This window comes from Phallusia mammillata, chromosome 1 (assembly GCF_965637545.1).
Source record: "Phallusia mammillata chromosome 1, kaPhaMamm4.hap1.1, whole genome shotgun sequence".
NCBI lineage: Eukaryota > Metazoa > Chordata > Ascidiacea > Phlebobranchia > Ascidiidae > Phallusia > Phallusia mammillata.
The window spans coordinates 29,894,516-29,913,523 of record NC_137252.1 but is presented as its reverse complement, the minus strand read 5'-3'; the positions used below and the strand labels follow the sequence as shown (position 1 = coordinate 29,913,523).

The 19,008-nt window shown below is 37.0% G+C and overlaps 1 protein-coding gene across 5 annotated transcripts in view; it reads right to left on the bottom strand.

The window, feature by feature from the left end:
- Positions 1–19,008, bottom strand: part of LOC145205902 (uncharacterized) — a 73,897-nt gene that overhangs the window by 49,575 nt on the left and 5,314 nt on the right. The window contains exons 9-32 of one of the 5 annotated variants that reach the window (XM_080078485.1): positions 18,531–18,871; positions 18,062–18,163; positions 17,036–17,347; positions 16,461–16,568; positions 16,051–16,167; positions 15,804–15,848; positions 15,627–15,728; positions 14,471–14,632; positions 13,739–13,836; positions 13,423–13,478; positions 8,547–8,634; positions 8,265–8,372; positions 7,377–7,546; positions 6,770–6,914; positions 6,543–6,647; positions 5,883–5,990; positions 5,102–5,305; positions 4,528–4,662; positions 4,314–4,421; positions 3,437–3,547; positions 3,047–3,151; positions 2,441–2,566; positions 1,184–1,357; positions 362–523 (exon numbers count right to left, since the gene is read on the bottom strand). In XM_080078485.1, the coding sequence (XP_079934611.1) occupies positions 362–523; positions 1,184–1,357; positions 2,441–2,566; positions 3,047–3,151; positions 3,437–3,547; positions 4,314–4,421; positions 4,528–4,662; positions 5,102–5,305; positions 5,883–5,990; positions 6,543–6,647; positions 6,770–6,914; positions 7,377–7,546; positions 8,265–8,372; positions 8,547–8,634; positions 13,423–13,478; positions 13,739–13,836; positions 14,471–14,632; positions 15,627–15,728; positions 15,804–15,848; positions 16,051–16,167; positions 16,461–16,568; positions 17,036–17,347; positions 18,062–18,163; positions 18,531–18,871 (3,292 nt within the window). The remainder of the gene's footprint in view (positions 1–361; positions 524–1,183; positions 1,358–2,440; positions 2,567–3,046; positions 3,152–3,436; positions 3,548–4,313; positions 4,422–4,527; positions 4,663–5,101; positions 5,306–5,882; positions 5,991–6,542; positions 6,648–6,769; positions 6,915–7,376; positions 7,547–8,264; positions 8,373–8,546; positions 8,635–13,422; positions 13,479–13,738; positions 13,837–14,470; positions 14,633–15,626; positions 15,729–15,803; positions 15,849–16,050; positions 16,168–16,460; positions 16,569–17,035; positions 17,348–18,061; positions 18,164–18,530; positions 18,872–19,008) is intronic. The other 4 variants (XM_080078488.1, XM_080078487.1, XM_080078489.1 and 1 more) reach the window with 4 other exon arrangements.

Sequence of the window (19,008 nt, the reverse complement as noted above, 5' to 3'; positions counted from 1 at the left end):
TTGGTTTTAACAATCAGGCAACATTCTGAGTTCAGAGTTGTAAGTTTGAATCGAAATTCGGTTGAATTAAAGCCAAAATATTAGATTTTTACCAAGGTATGTTAGAACACAAATATGGCGAAGTGTAAAGTCAGGCCGGAATTGAGCCCGTTTTATTTACACTGAAGCCCAAATTTAAATCCTACACTAAAAGCCCGGCCCGACTTACAACTCTAACTGTGTGATCCTATTTACTGCATTAGAGCATATATTAGCCTATATTAAAACAAAACACATCAAGTTTAGGTTTCATTATTGTGTATATATATTTGGTCCAATATGTGTATTCATTGCAGCAAATTGAATGAAGACATATCTATACCTGTAGTTTCTCGATTTCTCTTAGTCTTTCCTCCCTCTCTCTGTTGGTTCCTGCGATTCTTGCTTCCAGTTCATGAAGATTCCTTTCCACCTGTTTGTATTCCGCAACCGTCGCTTCCCTTTCCTTTAGTTCCTCCTCGAGCTCAAGGTCCATCCGTCGAAGCTGAAAAAATGAGTACCAGACATTAACAAAGTAAAACACAATTGTATAGCAACCGACATTAACACCATAAATAAAAACTTAAAGAGGCTTTTTAATTTTGTAAAAAGCACATCAGGCTTATTGGCAAACCCTAAATTTAATTAAAATTGATTACTACTTTTTAATTTATTCAAAAGCTCTAAATGAGTGAAGTGAATTGTGGCGAGACAGTCCAAAAAGCTTTGCTACTAGTTGCACTTTAAATACGACATGAAAATCACATAAAGAAGTTGTCACAAGAAAGTTATTGAGGTAAAACATTGCAAACAAAGCTACTGCTGTTACGTTACCCAAGCACCATGAAGATTACAATACACATACTCCGTAAGTATAAAAGACTTTCTTTAAACGAGAATTTTTGCACTCCTGGCATAAAACAAGGATATTCAAACGAGTCCGGTTAATCGCATAATCTGTTAAACTCCATGAGGCTTGTAATTCCCAACATCTGGTATTTGTCACGAACATTTTTCAGTTAACCGCATAATACGTTTTTTGGGATTTAAAAGCTTGGTAAAATTGGTTATGCGATTAACCGGATTCGCCTCTGCTAATATAAGGTCAAGTCGAGAGGTAAAAGCAAGAAAACTTTTCCCACCATTTAACTTATAACAAACTGACCTCTTCTTGTAGTTTGTTATTAGTGCGGTCCGATTCTCGCAAGGCTTTAGCTTTGGCTTCGACATCGGCACGCAAAGAATCGAGTTCCTGTGCTGCGTTCCTCTTAAATTCCTCCAAGTGATGAATGGTTTCGTTGGTACCGTCGCTAGATGACGCTGTCGACATCCGTCTTAGCTGGCGAACGCGTTTAAGAAGTTTTAAACAATGAAAACTTATTGTCAACGGATAAAGGCGATGCGTTGGGTCCGAAAAATTACAACATATTTTTGGCTAGTAGCGTAAATCTAAAGCAGGGGCGGGCAACTTCTCCAGTCGGCGGGCCCGATATGGGAAAATGAAGTACTTGGCGGGCCGGATTCCTGAATCGATACATTAATCGCGTATTTATCCAGTGATTTAAAACGGATTTTTGACCACCTAAACCAAATACAATCAAGAACGTCACAATTACAATACAGTCCAAACAATCTAACTGATATACCATAAAATTATTCATCACAGCAAATTTAATGCATACACCACAGACTTAGATACTGCTGAAACACTAATTAGGCTACACGTGTGGAAACAAAGGAAACCGTGAAAGCAGGCCACACACAAGGTTGGCAGTTATGTCGTAACAATGGACGTAAGGTGCAATGGTAACAACGGCGGAAAAGTTTTTTGCTCTTGGGGAGCGTTACTGTCCGTTACAACTATAATTTGACGTAGTAAGCCAGTAGTGGGGGATTGCGGCAGACTGTGGCCGCGGGTCACATTATCATGTAAGACCGGATACTGTCTGCGGGCCGCTCAAAATCCCGCTCAAAAGGGCCGTATGTTGCCCGCCCCTGATCTAAAGGTTGGTAAGGGCAAACCTGGTTATTGCAATGGCGAAAATATTAATTAGAGTCTCGACATAAAAATTATTGGAACGAAACATTCAGAGGTAAAGGTTTCTAGTGAGTTTAGTGGGAAAAATATACGACTCTTAATTTAGTAGCCTTGCAACATAAACACAGTCAACTATCAGTTAAAAAAGGGTGCTATTAAACATAAAAAAGACAGACAAATTTTAAACAAACAAACCAAAAACCTCATGCCAGCAAAATTACCGAGAAAAAACAAGGTTAGATGGCAACAAAATTGTTAAATGCAGCCACCATGCAAGTCAAGCACACAATTACGTCACATGCTCAGCTTTTCGCGCAGGCAATCGTGACGTCATAGGACGTCACACATTCGTCATGACAACAGGAAGATTCGCGGGCAATCTACCTCCTCTGTTAGTTCTTCGATTTCCACCTTGTAGCGAGCAGCCATCTCCGATTGTTCCGCTAGGGCGCGCTCGAGGGCAAGCTTCTGTTGCTCGAGGTCATGCAGGCTCTGCGGCGGGGTCACGACCTATGGTCAAAGGTTAGAGGTCGCCGTGCATGCGCGATTTTAGTTTAGTTGAAAAATCAACATCTCGGCGAAAAAAATATATAAACGTGCTCGTGATTTCATGGAAACAGAAAAACGCACGTCACGTGTGATGACGTAAAGTGACGAAGTGACGTCATAATGAACACAACACACCGTGGGTTTGTGGCATTCAACGTGTAAAAATTATGTTTTTTAGGACTTGAACCGTTCTTTTTCAAAGTTATATTAGTATTATTGAATGATAAATTTGGGCAAAGTTGGAAAAAATCCTCAAAAAAAACAAACAACAGCTTATATTTTTTCCGGATGTCTCAAATACAAGGAAAATTGCCTTGCAATCGGTCACGTGACCAACACATAGGATTGAGCGCACACCACAGCACCGCACGCGTCTACATTAGTGGGGCGGCTCATGCAAGCTGGCAAAAAAGGCGAAGCGCCAGATGCTGGCAAACCTACCTTGGCCTCAGAGAGCGAAGTTTCGAGATTCGCTTTCTGCGCTTGAAGCTCCGATAGTTTGCGGTCCGACTCGGTGAGCTGATGTTCAAGATCACAAACCTGCGCCTGTGCGGTGAAAAATGATAACGGTAAGACAGTGTCTGTATTCGTGTTTAGTGTGGACATATTCATGGGATGAGATATACCGGAAAATACCTTTCACAGTAATGGTCAGGAAAAAACTGACATGTAATTGATTTACGAATATGCTCTACTGTTCAGAACAGAACTGAAGAGGCTTACTGGATCAATGTTAATATAAGGGTCCTACCATACGTTTTACGTGAAGTATGCATTATATGACTTTCAAACAGTTAAACAATTGAAAAAATATTCTGTGTAATATCTCACCTCTAAATGACGACGGGTACGGTTAAGTTCTTTTTTCAGACGTTCGGTTTCGTTCTCAAGTTCCTGAATTCTCCCCTTCAGGCGAGAAACGTCCGATTCCAGCGTACGGATCTGGACAAACAAAAATTTTGCTCGTTGTTTGGCCTTTGTGTGACAAGACTCCGAACTAGATGACGTCAAATTTTATGATAGATATAATGAGTCGTAAAAACATGGAACATATGTTCGTAACGACGCAGTAAACCAAGCACTGTGTTTAAGACGTATTTTAATAGACCAACAGTTGGTTTAATTCAGTGCAAGAAATTGAGTTAAACACAGTAGGCAGTGGGATTCGAACCCGCTACCAGATAAGTTGAAGATCAGCTTTGATTTATACACATACATCTTACATGTACATTAATATTATTACGCCAGATTTGATCTAACAATTTGGCCACAGACGGGGGTTTTTTATCTATTTTACTGTGCTGCCAATCATTTTGAGAAAAGTTTTTCTTGCCAAATCATATTCAATTTGAACGAATGCGTACCAACCACTACAACATAAACCAAAGTGCATGCGTTCTTTTACAAAAAAAAATTCAAAACGCCTAAGAGTGGGCGCTACAACCCTAGTTAAGAATACAATTTATGAGAAGTTAAAAAAGTACTGAAATATATTCCGAAAAAAAAACGGAAAGTTTTTCGTACAAAAACTTGATCAATTTAACGAGTGCGTACGGTTTGCCACAGTATGAACTTGAGTGCGTACCACTCAACTAAATTTACAAAATGCCTTAAGGTGGGCGCTACAACCCTGCACCATGGTGGAGAATACCATGGGAAGTGGTTTTCACAGTTAAGGACCAGCAAATATGACTTTACTTCATCCCACCTCTCTTTCTCCATCCTCCCGCTCCTGTCTTGCCTCCTGCATCTGATTCTTCAGCGTCGACTTCTGCAGTTCCAGGGAAGCAAGGGACCCCTCTAACATCTTCTTTTCCTAAAAAATACAACAAAAAGCAACCATGAGGTTTTGCAAGCAGAAAACGACTACAAGCGTTTCTCGAAAATTGATTGGTGGAATCGGTCACGTGAGCCACCCGTACCTGTTTCACATCACTGAGTTCCTGCTGAAGTTTTTCGATGCGGTCGGTGTGATAGCTGTTGTCGGAAGCGTGATTGAGTTTTCGCTGTAGCGAGTTGACCTCGTGCTGCAAGTTCGCCGACTTCGTCTGTTCTGCCTAAAAATAAACAAAGGTGTTTTTGCAATCGAACTTAGATACAAGTTTAGTTTATGTCCATAACTTAGGCAAAAAACAGTTGAATACTGTATATTCAGACAACTGTTCATAATTTGTCACAAGTTGGGAAATGTTTATTTCCAGGTTAAAATCAGTTCTCAATCTTATAAAGAAAAAACATATTGTGCTAAAAAAGCATCTTCAGTGTCTATAAAGAGCAATGAAAAGGGGTTACAATTAAAATAGGCTAATAGTTCGTTCACCACACGATCATTCATCAACTGAAAGCCTAGTAGACTAAACGGAAAGGTGGAAATCATTGCAAGAATGGTAATAGAGCAGGGGATGATTCTAAGAACCAATTTACCAACGTTTTCAATTTACTTTCTAACGTTTAGGAGTTTTGTGGTTTATACTAAACAATGACAATGCATCGCACCTTTAGTTCTTCTTGTAGTTTCCGAAGAATCTTTTTGTTTCTTCCGATTTCCTCCTGGGCCCTGTGCTTGCTGGATGAAGATTGCTCGTCATCCGAGCTGGAGGTTTCCTGCTCCCTGAGATCCTGTAATCTTGCAAGCTCCTCTTTAAGAGCGGACACCTGTTCCTCAAGGATCGGGCGTGCTTCCACGGCGCTTACACTCTCCTGAATAAAAACATACGAATACTTGATTGATGGTTTTTGAGTTCAGTTGAAAGCTGATATTACCCGATGGGAACTTTACACATGAAAAAATTGAAAAAAAGAACGTGTTTAAACTCATTGAATTCGACTGGGGTATAATTAACACCAGGCATTTACAATGTAATACATATTTAAACCAAAGTTGCACAGGCCCATTTAAGGCGTTATACTGAATCAATCCGGTCCCTAAAGTATTCCCATAGGCCCATAGGGCATAACACAGGCAAGAAAAATCTTGCAATATGGAAATGTTCGGGACACTTGATCGGTATGATGCTTTCTATGGGCCTGGTGTACTATGATTTATATATGAGTGTGTTGTGATCGCTGGTCTGCATGATCGCTTCAGAGCTGATCCCAGTATGAATACATTCATCGCAGCTGATATTTTAAGCTTGTTTTTTTATAAGCCATTTTTTAAAAGAGCATAAACACAGAAAGCAGGTTTAAACAACCGATTGTTTCCTGACGAGGTGGATTTCAAAATTTCGATAAGGTTCAGTCACATACGATATCTTGCAAATGAAGTCGTATTCACCTGTCTGAGATTTTCGAGTTCGTCTCTTAGTCTTGCAAGGAGGTCGTCGTGCATTTTCCTCATCATCTCCACTTCTTCATCGTGTGCGTCTGATTCGTCGCGAAGAGCCTGTAACAGAAAACACAGAACATGACAAAAATTAGCAAAACGTCCAAGGCCCTCATGTAACCGTCCGTCCTTAATTCCACGATTTGTCCTTATTTTTGACTTGCGTCCTTATTTTGTCTTAGTTTTAAGATTTTTTTTGTTTTTTTTAGTTTTTGAGCATTTCAATTTAGACTTTGACTCGTTCCAAAAGAAAAAGCACGTTTTTTAGTTTTTCAGTATTTTTTCAACCTAGCGTACTATCTTGCTAAATTAGTTTGTAAGGCGAATGTTGCTGTGAAATTTAGTATTTGGCACAAGTAAAAGTCCAAGTTGAACTATTTACCAAAAAGGTAACAGTTTTTGTCGGAAGCTTGAATGAAAAAATTTAATCGTTGTTTTTATTTATTGAATAAAAATGTAATATTTTCTTGACCGTCCTTACTTTTTAGCTTTAGATTAATGGCAACCGTGCGTATATTTATCTTTGTCATGTAGGATTCGTTTAATCTGTTTTCTTAACATGTGTATTAATAGGGACACAGGATCCTTAGACAGTAACAAGTCACAAATCACCTTTTTCAGGGCGACGAGTTCGTTTTCGCGCTTCGCAAGCAACCCATCTCTCTCGTTCTGTTCGTTCAAAAGGCGATCGTAATCTCTTTGCAGTCGTTCCAATTCCTACAAAAGAGAAATATAGGTATTTCGTTCAAAATACTATATGTCAAAAATATAGAAATTGTCCAAGCAAAACCGCACATGGTTACCCATTTTTATTTTGCAAAACAAACATATAAGTAAACCTCGGTTAGTTCAGCTTCATCCGACTTCGATTCCTTGGAGCTGGATTTTGCTTTCTCAAGCTCGTCTCCGAGATCGGATAATTCCGCGCGAAGATCACTCAGTTCCTGTGCTTGCTGCTGCTTAATGATGCGATCACGTCTTTCACTGAACACAGGAACAACCCGTTTACAACTTATCAACGATTTGATAGCTAACTTTAGATGTTAGGGATAGTCCAAACGTTTCTAGTTTATGGTTAGAGGTTTTGATGTCAGTTAACTCGAACATTTTCCTAACTAATGATAAGTTACGCTTTTTGGCAATCAACTAAAATCATCCGCATTACATTTGCGAAGCATATGTAAGACGAAATTTTAAACACGTATGCTAATAGTGATAGCGATTTACCAACAGATTTTGGCAAAAAGGTAAAACACTTGCAACCAACAAAAACATACGTAGGAACACTATACACGGACTTGAAGAGTAATTCAATCAAAAACGTACAGGTTTAACAAAAGTCAAAAGCAAGCTGCCCAAAATAGTACAATTGAGGCTTTTACAGAGAAAATTTAACCAGATCCAACAGATTTAAACTGGATAATTACAATTTAAGACATAACTCACTTTTGTCTTTGAGCTTGGATCTCATCATGAGCCGCATCTAATTTCTTCTCCAGCTCCTTAAGGATCTTCCTTCCCTCTGTAATCTCATCTTCCAGTTTCTCATTTTCACGCTCAACTGCATCCAACTTTTGCTGGAGTTTCTTCAACAGTTCGAAATTGTCCAGATTCGACTGCAGGCCAAACACGGATTATGAAGCTTGTTATTTAAACAATTGTAATTTACGAACTATGCCCTTAAAAAGTAACTATCTAGCAAAGAGAAATTCCTGACTACTGCAAGGCGTATAAATTGCATAAAAAATCGCTCCGAACTGGAGAAAGGGCCAAAGTTTAAAGTTGGACTGGGTTTCGGTCCTGTACTTTCGGATTTGGGCCTTCTTATAATTTTGGACAAACCGCTTTGCCGCTTAACCCGTCGTTTCAAAGTAAAACTATAAAACGAAATAGGCAATGGAACAATTACTGGCAGATTGATGTGTGAATTAAGTATTCACGTGCGGTCTGGTTCATTTGTGTGGTAAATTTTCCTAAGCAGATCTAATGACGTAATAGAGCGTCATTAGGGAAAATCCCAAATTAAAATGTTGGAACCAACTCTTATTCCTGGATACGGCCCTGTTTGAAGCTGTTAATTGCAGTTTAAATGTAACCTACGATTTTAAGCCAGGCCCATTGAAGGCGTTACACCGAATCAACCGGGTTCGAATCCCACCGCAGGCTAGGTTTTTCTAGCCTACACCGTGCAATGTGGGAATGATTAATTGCCACGTGCAGCAAGAAGACATAACTAAAAAAATGTTTCAGGGCCTGGCCTTACATAGCATAATGAAACAGCAAAGCGACATTGGGTCAATGTCAAGCATTTTCGCTTGAGGTTGTAACACTCACATCAGCTGTAGCCTGAAGCTCTCTGACCGTCCCTCGAAGTTGGGCGATGTGTTGCTGCAGTACTGCCACTGATGGCGCACTTGAGCCATCGTTCTCTTCTTGGTGTTTCTGCAAATCCAATTGTGAAACTCATAGAGCTGGTTTCAATCTACTAATATGCATCACAATTTCCTAATTTTATGAAAACAAAAAAACGTTTTATACATTCAACAGGATTTATATACTCGTTATTTTTGAACAGACCAGTGTATGGAGTTACACAACGTTAGCAAAACTACCCACTTTTGATACATCTTGGCTGCTGATCTTGCCAAACACAATGCTTGATGTGCGCTTGTGTGATTTTTTCGAATCTCCAGTACTTGTGGTGCTGCGAATAAAATGTATGAATTAACATTCAGATTTTGTGGAAACGGTCTTTTTATCAATGCAAACATTCTTTATTAAAGGTGTTTGCGTAAACGAGTAAAATCCTTCTTTTTCGACAATAAGTTATCGAAAAACTAGAAGGGTGGCTTTCTGATATACTTCCATTTTATATATTCTATACGATATTTACCAATTTACTATACACATCATTTGATCTACACATATGATTGTTTTTGTAAACAAAAACTAATGGGTCCCCACACGCGTGTTTGTGCGGATTTACGGTAAACAAATGTTGCGGTGACTTTTAGATTTTTAAGGACAAATTTTTAGAAAGCATTAACCCAACAATAAACATTTTTTGTTCGTATTCTTTTTGCACTATTATTGTCATTTAATTACAAAAACATTAAAAAAGAACGAAACAAATACTTTAATTTAATCTCTTGCTTTGACCCAGATATTGTCGTCCAAGGTCGGGTTTTAAACACATTTTTTTCTAGAAAGCTGTAACAGTTGTGTTACAGACACTTTAAATTAAAAAGCAATTTGCTACAAGTGTACACATAACAATTCGTTTTTCATTTAACTTTGTTTCGCAAAACCATTGACCTGTAGTAACCTCTCAGGGTGCAACGACTGTTTGACCTACCGTTTTCAATAGCACGCCGTCCTTACTGTTCAACAACACCGTTTAACCTAATTTATACATGCCTTGAGTGTTGATTCCTAAATTTATTGTCAAAAAAACGCTACGTTATGACGAAAGAAAGTTCTGAACTGTGTTAGTAATACCTACTAGTTGACCTTAAGTAACCCGTGGTCATGCGGCGGCCGACCTGACAACGAGCATTTAAAAAAAACATTTATCTTGCAAAAATGTCAAGTTTATTTTTTCAACTTTATTTTGATTAACAAGTTTTGCTTGACATATACGAAACCGAAGCACGCTTATTAGGTTTAAATCACGTCATAGGTGTGAAACCTTTGCCAAAACTGAAAATGTGAGTGATAACTTAATAAAACGAAATAGCATTGCTGTGCAAAACAGCTGATTTCTGATCACCAAAACGACGTCTCGTAAAACGTCTGTCCGACGTCAAGCTGAGCCCTCCTGCTATCGTAAACCAGTGAGTTACTCTCTTGGGACTTCTGCCTACAGTGTCTTTCTTGACCAAACGAGCGTTAGACACATTTACGTTTCGGGGGCTTGTGGGTGAACCGCTGGGTAATTCGGGGTCAAACTTCTGGAGGATCAAGTTTGGATTAATAACTAACATATGTCCAAATTTGAATAAATCTGAAGCACTCTTTCTTTACCAAACGAGCGTTACAAACCAGCGTTAAAAATTTTACGTTTCGGGGGCCTGTGGGTGAACCCTTGGGTCATTCAGCGTCAAACTTCAGGAGGATCAAATTTTGGTTAATAACTAACATCTGACAAAATTTAAACAAATTTGAAGCACTCTTTCTTGACCAAACGCATATAACAAACCATGTTTTAAAACTTTTGCATTTTGGGGGCCTGTGGGTGAACCGCTGGGTCAATCGGGGTCAAACTTCAGGAGGATCAAATTTAGATTAATAACTAACATCTGTGCAAATTTGAATAAATTTGAAGCACTCTTTCTTAACCAAACGCGTCTAACAAGCCAGCGTTAGACAGAAAAAAGAAAAAAGAAAAAAAGAAAAAAAAATACGGACAAAAACAATATGTGTCTTCAGGGAAGGGGACCCATAATTACCGTGTCTACATTTTTCGCTGGTTAACTTTGATTTTCCGAGCTCAGTTGGGTTTCGGTTTGGTTTTAATTGACAAAACCGGGGTAAAGGGCTTAACTCATATAAAATAGCTAGTCTGTTTTGGAAGAGTTTTTAAAGTCAAGGGCTGTACAGTTAAGAAGAAGATAAGAGGTAAAACAATTATAATCCTGTCGCGTTCTAGAAATTTCTTGTGGTATATAGTCCGTTTCTTATTTGTGAGAAGTTTTTGACAAAACACGTCGGTAACTAATTTTTTCGCTGATTTTAACTATTTATCAAATATGGCATAAGGACATCAAAATGTTTTATTTGTACAGATTAGCTTGTCTGTTTTATGGTTTGTTTGTTTGTCCGAGTTTTGGAGCAAATAACTGTGTGCCTATGAAGGAAAAAATTAAAATATTAAACGCAACGCGCCAACCATTTTTGCTGCATTAAACAGTAATTTGAAACTACATGTGCAGCTGTTAGACGTGCAAGACTAGTAACTTAATCCAACGGCAAAAACCACATCAAGTGTTTGAACTTGATCTGCGGAATGAAAAAAATTCCAGTCTAAAACTCGACAAAGAATGTTTCAAAATTCATACTACTCGGAACAACGTTTTGATGACACGTTTTATATTAGTTACCAGTGTTTAAAGACGTAAGTTCGAATCCCTTGGCAAGTTAAATGCACTCTCTTGACCAGGAGTCGAACCTGTTTAGCTGAAAAGCTGATAATGTCACATATATATATTGAAATGTATTGTCGTGAAAGTCAAACACAAAACTTTTTACTTCAAATAATATGATTTTTTGAAATCAAGGCCAAGACATTTGGAGTAGAATATTAATCTCAGAATTTTTTATTTCGTTGAAGAACATTGTTATACCTAAAAACCATATTATAATATGACAATCACACTTATTGTGTTATTAAACGCAAACTAAAACTTGTCTAAGGGCCAAATGCTATGATGAAAAAAGTCACATTTGGCTCGTGGGCCGTAGGTATATCTCTGCCCTAAACTGTAGGAATTGGTGATGGTCGCATTTGAATCCATAGTTTGGCACATTTCTATAAATTAGCAAACCATATTCGATCTCTATATTTCAAACACAAACTTACACACTATACACAATCACGTGACCGGGAAACAACCAATTACAGACAAGCTAGTCAATTTTGAACTTAAACAAATGAGACGAGTGGGTTGTAATGGGAAAAATGGTCACAGACAAATCGGCTGAACAAAGTGCTTATGATGGGACTTGGAGTGGTTGTTTGACAGCAATACAGAGAAGAGTGGGAAACTGAAGTGCCTCATCAGGAAGTTCGAGTGAAAGCCAAAACGTATTTCGACCAGATCCCAAACGAATATGTGTATTGTATATGTTTCACCACTATCGCTATGTGAAAACATTTCGGCCGAATATGCTGTTTTGCCCAAGCATGGGGCTTTTGGCCCGAACTTTTATTTAAATTTAGGCCGAAACCAAACTTTTTTAGGGTATAAAATCATTCCCTTAACTTTTAATATCGCCAATTGGCAACATTATAAATTAACTAGTTATTCTGTCTAAAAACACGAGCCATGTTGTCTGAATTATTATTACATGTTTTGTTAAGTTCAGCGTACTTATTGTATAAGCCTGATTCGGCCAAACTGTGTGGACTTATGGTTTAGTGAATCACGACTTTCTTAATACTATTTTAGCTTCGTATTTTCACAAAAGTGACAGTCAACAGTCACGTCGGGACATTTTTTAACGTTGTTAACTAGATTTTCTATGAAAAAAGACCCCTAATGCTGTCCCACATCAGTTTAAGCTATATCCAGGACAGGCAGTCTGTTTTACGAAGACCTGGGGTTGAAACCGAATAAAAGCACACAGAACACATCCAACAAGTAGACAACCGAAACTCTTGTGTACGTTTTCGAATGCCGCAAAAAATAGAAAAATGTGTACAATTTTATATGCCTATTTTCAAAATCCCATATTCATTGACAGTAAAGAAATGCCTTTTGCGCCTATCTTAAATGTAAAAAAAGCAAGAAATCGGAACCACCAGGTGAAACCAATACCGCCCAAAAATGTTTCCAAATACAGGCAGTTGTTTTTTATGATGCCATTACGGTTGGCGTCGCAGCCGTCATAAAAAATACCTCAGACAACAAGGACAAGTTACAGATGCTCATATATAAGCATTACGTCGCTACATTCGCCTGAGGTGCTGAACCGAAGAAAGGAACCAGTGCATTGTAAAGGTCACATCTTATTTCCGACTTGGCTGGAGTTGTCTGTTTACATAAAACTTAACACTGACTCGTCAATTGTCGATTTTTGTACAGCGGAGATTTGTTGCTTTCGGAGAGGGCTTTGTTGAGAACTGAGATGCGCTATGCAGCATATGTATGGCGTTTCTTTTTGCGGTTTTTATTTACTTATATATGGCGTATTGGTTGCGCAATTAAATGCTTATGTGTGCAGGGTTTGACACCCTTACACACTAGTGATGGGATGGGACGAGTTCCCGGTTCTCGGTATCGACTGATTTCAGTGGTATCGATACTCGTACTCGGTATGGAAATATTTTGCCTTAGTTTTGATACCGAAGGCTGGTTTACACTACAACAATACGGGCAACTTTTTGCCAATAAAAAGTTCCGCAATTCTTTTCTTCGCTATCGTGTGAAGATTACAATTTTCTAAATGCCTCTGTGCGCGCAAGTACCCCAAAAGATAAATTAGCAAGTGATGTACAACTAAGTACAACACTATATCTAAGTACTCGGTATCGAAGGTATATACACATGGTACTCGGACTCCGTATCGGTACGCGCTTCAAAACCTGGTATCATCCCATCACTATTACACACCTCCTGTCAAAGCGTGAGTAGGAGTTTCAAAATTATCCAGAAGCCAATTTAAAAATTGTTTTAAGGCTCAATTGGATGCGACCAATGAATGTGGTGCCTTTTTTTATTAAACATCATGCTGTCATAAAGTATAGAAATGTTTAAAAAAAAAAATTTCCTACCTCACTGGTGACATCACTTCCTGTCTGGATGGAGTTTCTGATTCTTCTCTTGCAGCCTAAAAAAAACGCTTTCACTTGAAAAAACAAAACATCCAATTTTCGAATTTTTTATGACAAAAAAATATGCTAAAAACCAAAAGCAGAAAGTCATAAAAAGGAAACAATAATATTTAGAAATATGTTTTTTACTTTTGTTTTAAAGATTTGGACAAATCAAATATGGAAAACAATTGATTTTTCGAATGTACATATCACACTCTGTGAATAGATAAACATTGGAAATAGTTTCAAAATCAGATTAAAAATTATTTTGTACCTTTTCCTCTTCCATCTCATCATCAGTTATGTGAAGTGGAGCTCCTAATGAATCCGCATCAGAATATTCTGATTCGCTCCATTCACTACCACTGTAAGCTGTAAAGTAAATTGGTTGAAAAGCACACACATAACTTTAAATCCAAGAAAAATGTACAAAACTGAAATATTTTTAGAGTGAAATCAAGTCATTATAAATCACTAATCAATTAGTTGCATGAAGAGATTATAAATCCCAACTGTACATTATGTTAACATATGTCATGTTAGGTACACTATTCACGGTTTTGAATAATCTGAGCAAAAAAATCAAAGCCAGTGTATTTGTGTAAAATGCCTAATGATGAAAATAGCACTTGTCGAAACGCCATTATGTTTCACACAAATATACTGGCTCTGATTTTTGGCTCAGATATGTCATGTTTATCAGGTAATCTGGTTAACTTCATAAAAAAGTCAGACAAATTTGTTATGCTATTAACTGGATTTTGCTGTACTTATAAATCAGTCCTCTAGAAATTGTTTTCTCTTATAAGCAATAAGCATCACAAATCAAGGAAAAGGAAATCAGTAAAATAGCAAAAATTGCATGATACAATCTTTCAAACATTTTGTTTTCAAAATACTTGATGAAACAGACCCCCTTATTCCTAGTGTTTTAGTGTATCCAGTTAAAACATTTTTGTTTGCAAATGGTTGCAAGTTTGAATTATTTATCCAAGCCTTTAGTTACCTTTTTGATCAGAAGTTGAAATTCTTTGAGCATTTCTTCTTTTCCTCGTCTTCTTAAGAAGCTGATGACTTGGGCCAACAATTTTAGCTTTACTCACTACAGTTTTGGGTACATCTAGTGAATCTTTTTCCTTTGTGTCTGCTGGTGCTTTGCTTGTTGTATCTTTAATTAGAACACAAAATTTTAACATTTTATTTTAACCAGAATATTTCATAAAAGGCGAGTGTTTAGTGAATTGTGCATAGTACACATCCGGTTATTTCAAATTATAAAAGGCATATAATTTATAATTGCACATTTGCAAAATTTGAAAGTTAGTTTAATTATATATATAGTTTAGATTTCAAATTTATTCCTTTTTTAAAGACATGTAATGCCATGCTGTTTAGAGCATTATTTGCAATACAGCCATTTTAAAGCTTAGTGTAGTGATTTAGTATACACAAAGAGCTGAGGTATTTCAAACACACTAATCTTAAAGCATGCAAGCTATTCTGCATCAAATTACAATTATTCATGTCACAAATTATACTGCAAAAATGCAAATGTATTTTTTCTTGAATTAAGTTTTAAAGTCAGGTTATGTGAATGACCTACCAAATTGAATTTTCAACCTATTTTCTGTCTTGTGATTCAACACAAATATGCAGAAATACAATAGCGGATGACAACAAGTATTGGTTTTTGAATAACTAGTAATTACAGGTTACAGCAAAGCGAAAATGCAGCTACAAATTGTTTTCACACAAACACAAATTACAGTTTTCATGCAGTTATAAAAGTATTAGTAAGCTACATGAAAAATCAAACTCTAAGCAGTTTGCACTGCAATAAAAAGTCTGTTCTAAAAAAACATGAAATGCACTGTGACAATTATAATTAGAGAATCTGCAAAGCAAATAAGTGAATGAAACCAAAATATTTGCTAATCCTACATGTCACAGTGCATTAAAAGTTTGTAAAAAATGTTGATGTGTTCTACCTAATCTTGTCAATAAAGCACAATTGCTGCAACAGCCAAATAAAATCACACAACTATGGGTTGTAACAAGATCCACAATCACAAACAAGTTATTACAAATCCCTGCCAATCAACAAGAACCAAAAGCCAAGCAAAATCAAAGCAGTAGGTTTATTTGGTTATTGCTCAGGTCACCTGCAGAAGTCACATCTTTTGCTGTAGGAGGTTCTCTTTTTTCAACTCTCTCTGGGACTACTAACTCCTCAACAATTTCACGAAAATGAGTTTTTTTAGGAGCTAATTTGCCAGAAAAATGAGGTATGTTTAGACAATGGTTGAAGCGTGGACAAAAAAATTAGATCAATTTTTCACCTGTGTATTTTTCTGGTTTTGTTTTGTTCACTGTCTTTTTGTAGTCTGCAATCAATTTATGTTTGGTTATTTGTAAAAATGCTTTTTTGAGTGTGTTTGCAAGCTTTAGTAAAAAATATTGAAACTGCCATTACTTTGAAACATTTTACAAATGTGATATTATGTCAAATATGTCAGATAAAAAGACTTCTTTAACTGTCAACAATACTGAACTGAAAGTAGAAAGAAAGAATAACCAAGAAATCACCTAAAGACAGATGGGACACAAGGGGGACTTTACCAGTTGGTTTTGCAACTGGCTTTTTTCTGTCATCAGACATTCGTAGGACCAAATCAATCAGGGCTGAGCCACTCTTTTTGCCCTCTATAAAATCAAGGTTAAGTGAGAAATCAAGTACCTTTGGAGTGTTCAACAGATCTATGTGGGATTAATTTCGTTAGCACCCCAAATAGTTGCCAATTGTCACCGATTACTGCACTCGAAAACCACAATAAGTGGTGTGTTGATTTAAAGTTGCATTGTCCAACTTGTCAAAGCGGTTACGCCTATGACAACATTTGTTACCAAGTACAAAAGCTGTACAATGCTTATGTCTATTACAAACTTGTCAAGGTTTGTTAGGGTAAACAAACAAAAGCACTGATAAAAAATTTGACCTCCTTTCACAGAAGAGAATAGCAAACGGGGACTTGTTGCCACTTCCGGTATTATTTTGTCTTCTTTCGTGACTTCGCTCACAGGCAAAGAAGAAGTGCCATTGATGTCTTGGAACATTTAAAACATTAGATTTGTTTGTTTCAACACAAATAGATAATGTTCCAAACATGCACCATAGTTAGCATTTTTAATTACATGCAAGGCTCTTGGTGTACAAAAACAAGTTTTTTTCCAGTGAACTGCTATATAGTATTTTAAAACAGTAAAAGTTGGTATATCGAGTTGTAACACCAAAGTACGAATTAAATGTTAAAATTCATCACCTAGTAAAGTGAGACTTTTTCGAAACTTAAAAATCATACTTCTGAAATTAAACACATCAACATAGGTCGTATAAAGCTTAAAAAGGTGTTTATAGGGTTATTGGTAAGTCTACATGCACATAATATACATCCAGGGTTATTATTAGTGGAATTTAACTGTTAGTTGTGTGGAAAAAGACTACAGCAATACATAGGTGGCTAAGTGGACATTGAAAAAACAGGGCCTAAAAATTGGACTTCTAGTTATGAACCTGATATGTCGGGTATATCCATGGATGTATCTCTGGATATAGCAACAGGGACGACAGTCTCTTCGCGTGCCAAGGTTTCTGCAGCAGCATTTTGCCACCTTCTTTTAATGGCCTCTTTAGGCTTCAGGTCTATTCCATTAATATTGAAATTGGACACAATTGTCAACCATTGCTTTCTGGCTAAAATTGGATGAAGCGACTGTTTTTGTTTTTTAGGACTCGTTTCTGAATGTTTTGCCTGTATAGGGATGATGCTACGCTCCTTGGCTAGGGCCCTTTCTGCAGTCTTTTTCCAACTTGGTTTTGTACGTTCTTGTAAGAAGCATATAATGTTAGTGCAAGCCACCAAAGTATTAAGTAGGCAAGTTGGCTAGCTTGGAATTGAAGAAATTGGTTAGAAATTATCTGAAGACAATAAATAAGAAAAACAGTATGTTTTTAAGATGCAAGTCATTGAGTAGGGGACAAGAGAGGGTATTTTTGTGAAAACCTTTTGGGATTAAATTCACCATGCTTGTCATGGAAAGTAAAATTTTCACTTAAACAGTAGTTGATACAGTCCAGAGATATCATAACCAGGAAGATTAATTGGTTTAAAATATTTCAAATATATATAGGCAGCAAAACATTCGCATTTCAAACAGACATAAAAATCGATATATTATGAATTTCATTCTGCATAGAAACTAGTATTTAGGCAACTATTAACATGATCTAAGCATTAAGTATGCTTAAGGACGGACAACAAATTAATTGCAGAAACTTGATCTAGAAAAAGTGTCACTTTCACACACACTGTGATGTAATTTTCATGAGTGAATTTTTGACAACAAAAGTCTGGACAAAATTATTTGCTGCTTTGGTATGAGACTTGCACACATGCACAAAAAAACAGCAGTTAACATAAAAGCCTGATTTAAATTTGCCGGGGCCTGCAATTTTCCGGACAATGTGACGCACACAACAATACAAGCGTTTAGTGGCTCACAAACAGTTTCAATCAAGCGTGTGCCAACTGACGTTCACCTGTCACATAGGCTGAATTTACGGGTTGCAGATAGTTAGATGGCTTTTTGTTACTGTGTCTTTGGTTTGATCGGGTAATAATGGGTCTAACTTGTCTAAATCCTGAAAATGCATTACGCCACAAATTTGTGTTCCAAATTTCAAGGTGGCATGGTACCAAAGACTATTAACATGAATATGGGACTGTTTGCCCATAGATTATGGCACTTTAATATGCTTTCATGGTATTGACAAAACCCTAAACTATGTTTACTAAAAGCAAATAAGCAATGAAAGTCTGGCCTTGACTGCACATGAAAATCTAATTACAGAAAAAAAGCAATGACAGTGAAAGACCAATGCTCTATCTATAATCCCACTTTTAGGCATAAAATATTTACAAACATTTAAGCCAACACTTACGATACAAAACCTAGTGTGGTAAAAATTTCAACGAACCACCAAAATTTAATGTGAAAAATTGCTATACCTTTTGGCAGTGTAGATATAGAACTGGGTTTAGTAAGTGCTTCTGAGGCAACCCCACGTGTAGTATGACTTTTTGGTTGAGAGCTTTGCCACGGTTGAGGGGTACTATGTCGAAGATTGTTTATCCAATTATTTGGTCTATCTCCAAATGTACGAGAGTCATCACTCATAATATTCAAGGTGCCTTCATCAGTGGATAATCCAGTTTCAGAAGATGATGTAGAGGACGATAACCGAGAAGGATCTTCTGCTGGTTTTAGGGGTACGATTTTGGGAGTTGTATTGCTACTAAATGGCGACTTCGTTGGTGATGTTTTTGCAGGAGAAGTGATTGCAAAGTACCTGATTAGAATGTGTTAAAGTAAGTCAGATATAATTTTACACTAGCAAAAGATGATTTAACACAGATTGAGTATGAAAATGACATACAATGTTCTTCTGGTAGTTATACACGCATTTGTGCTAATATTTAATCAAGA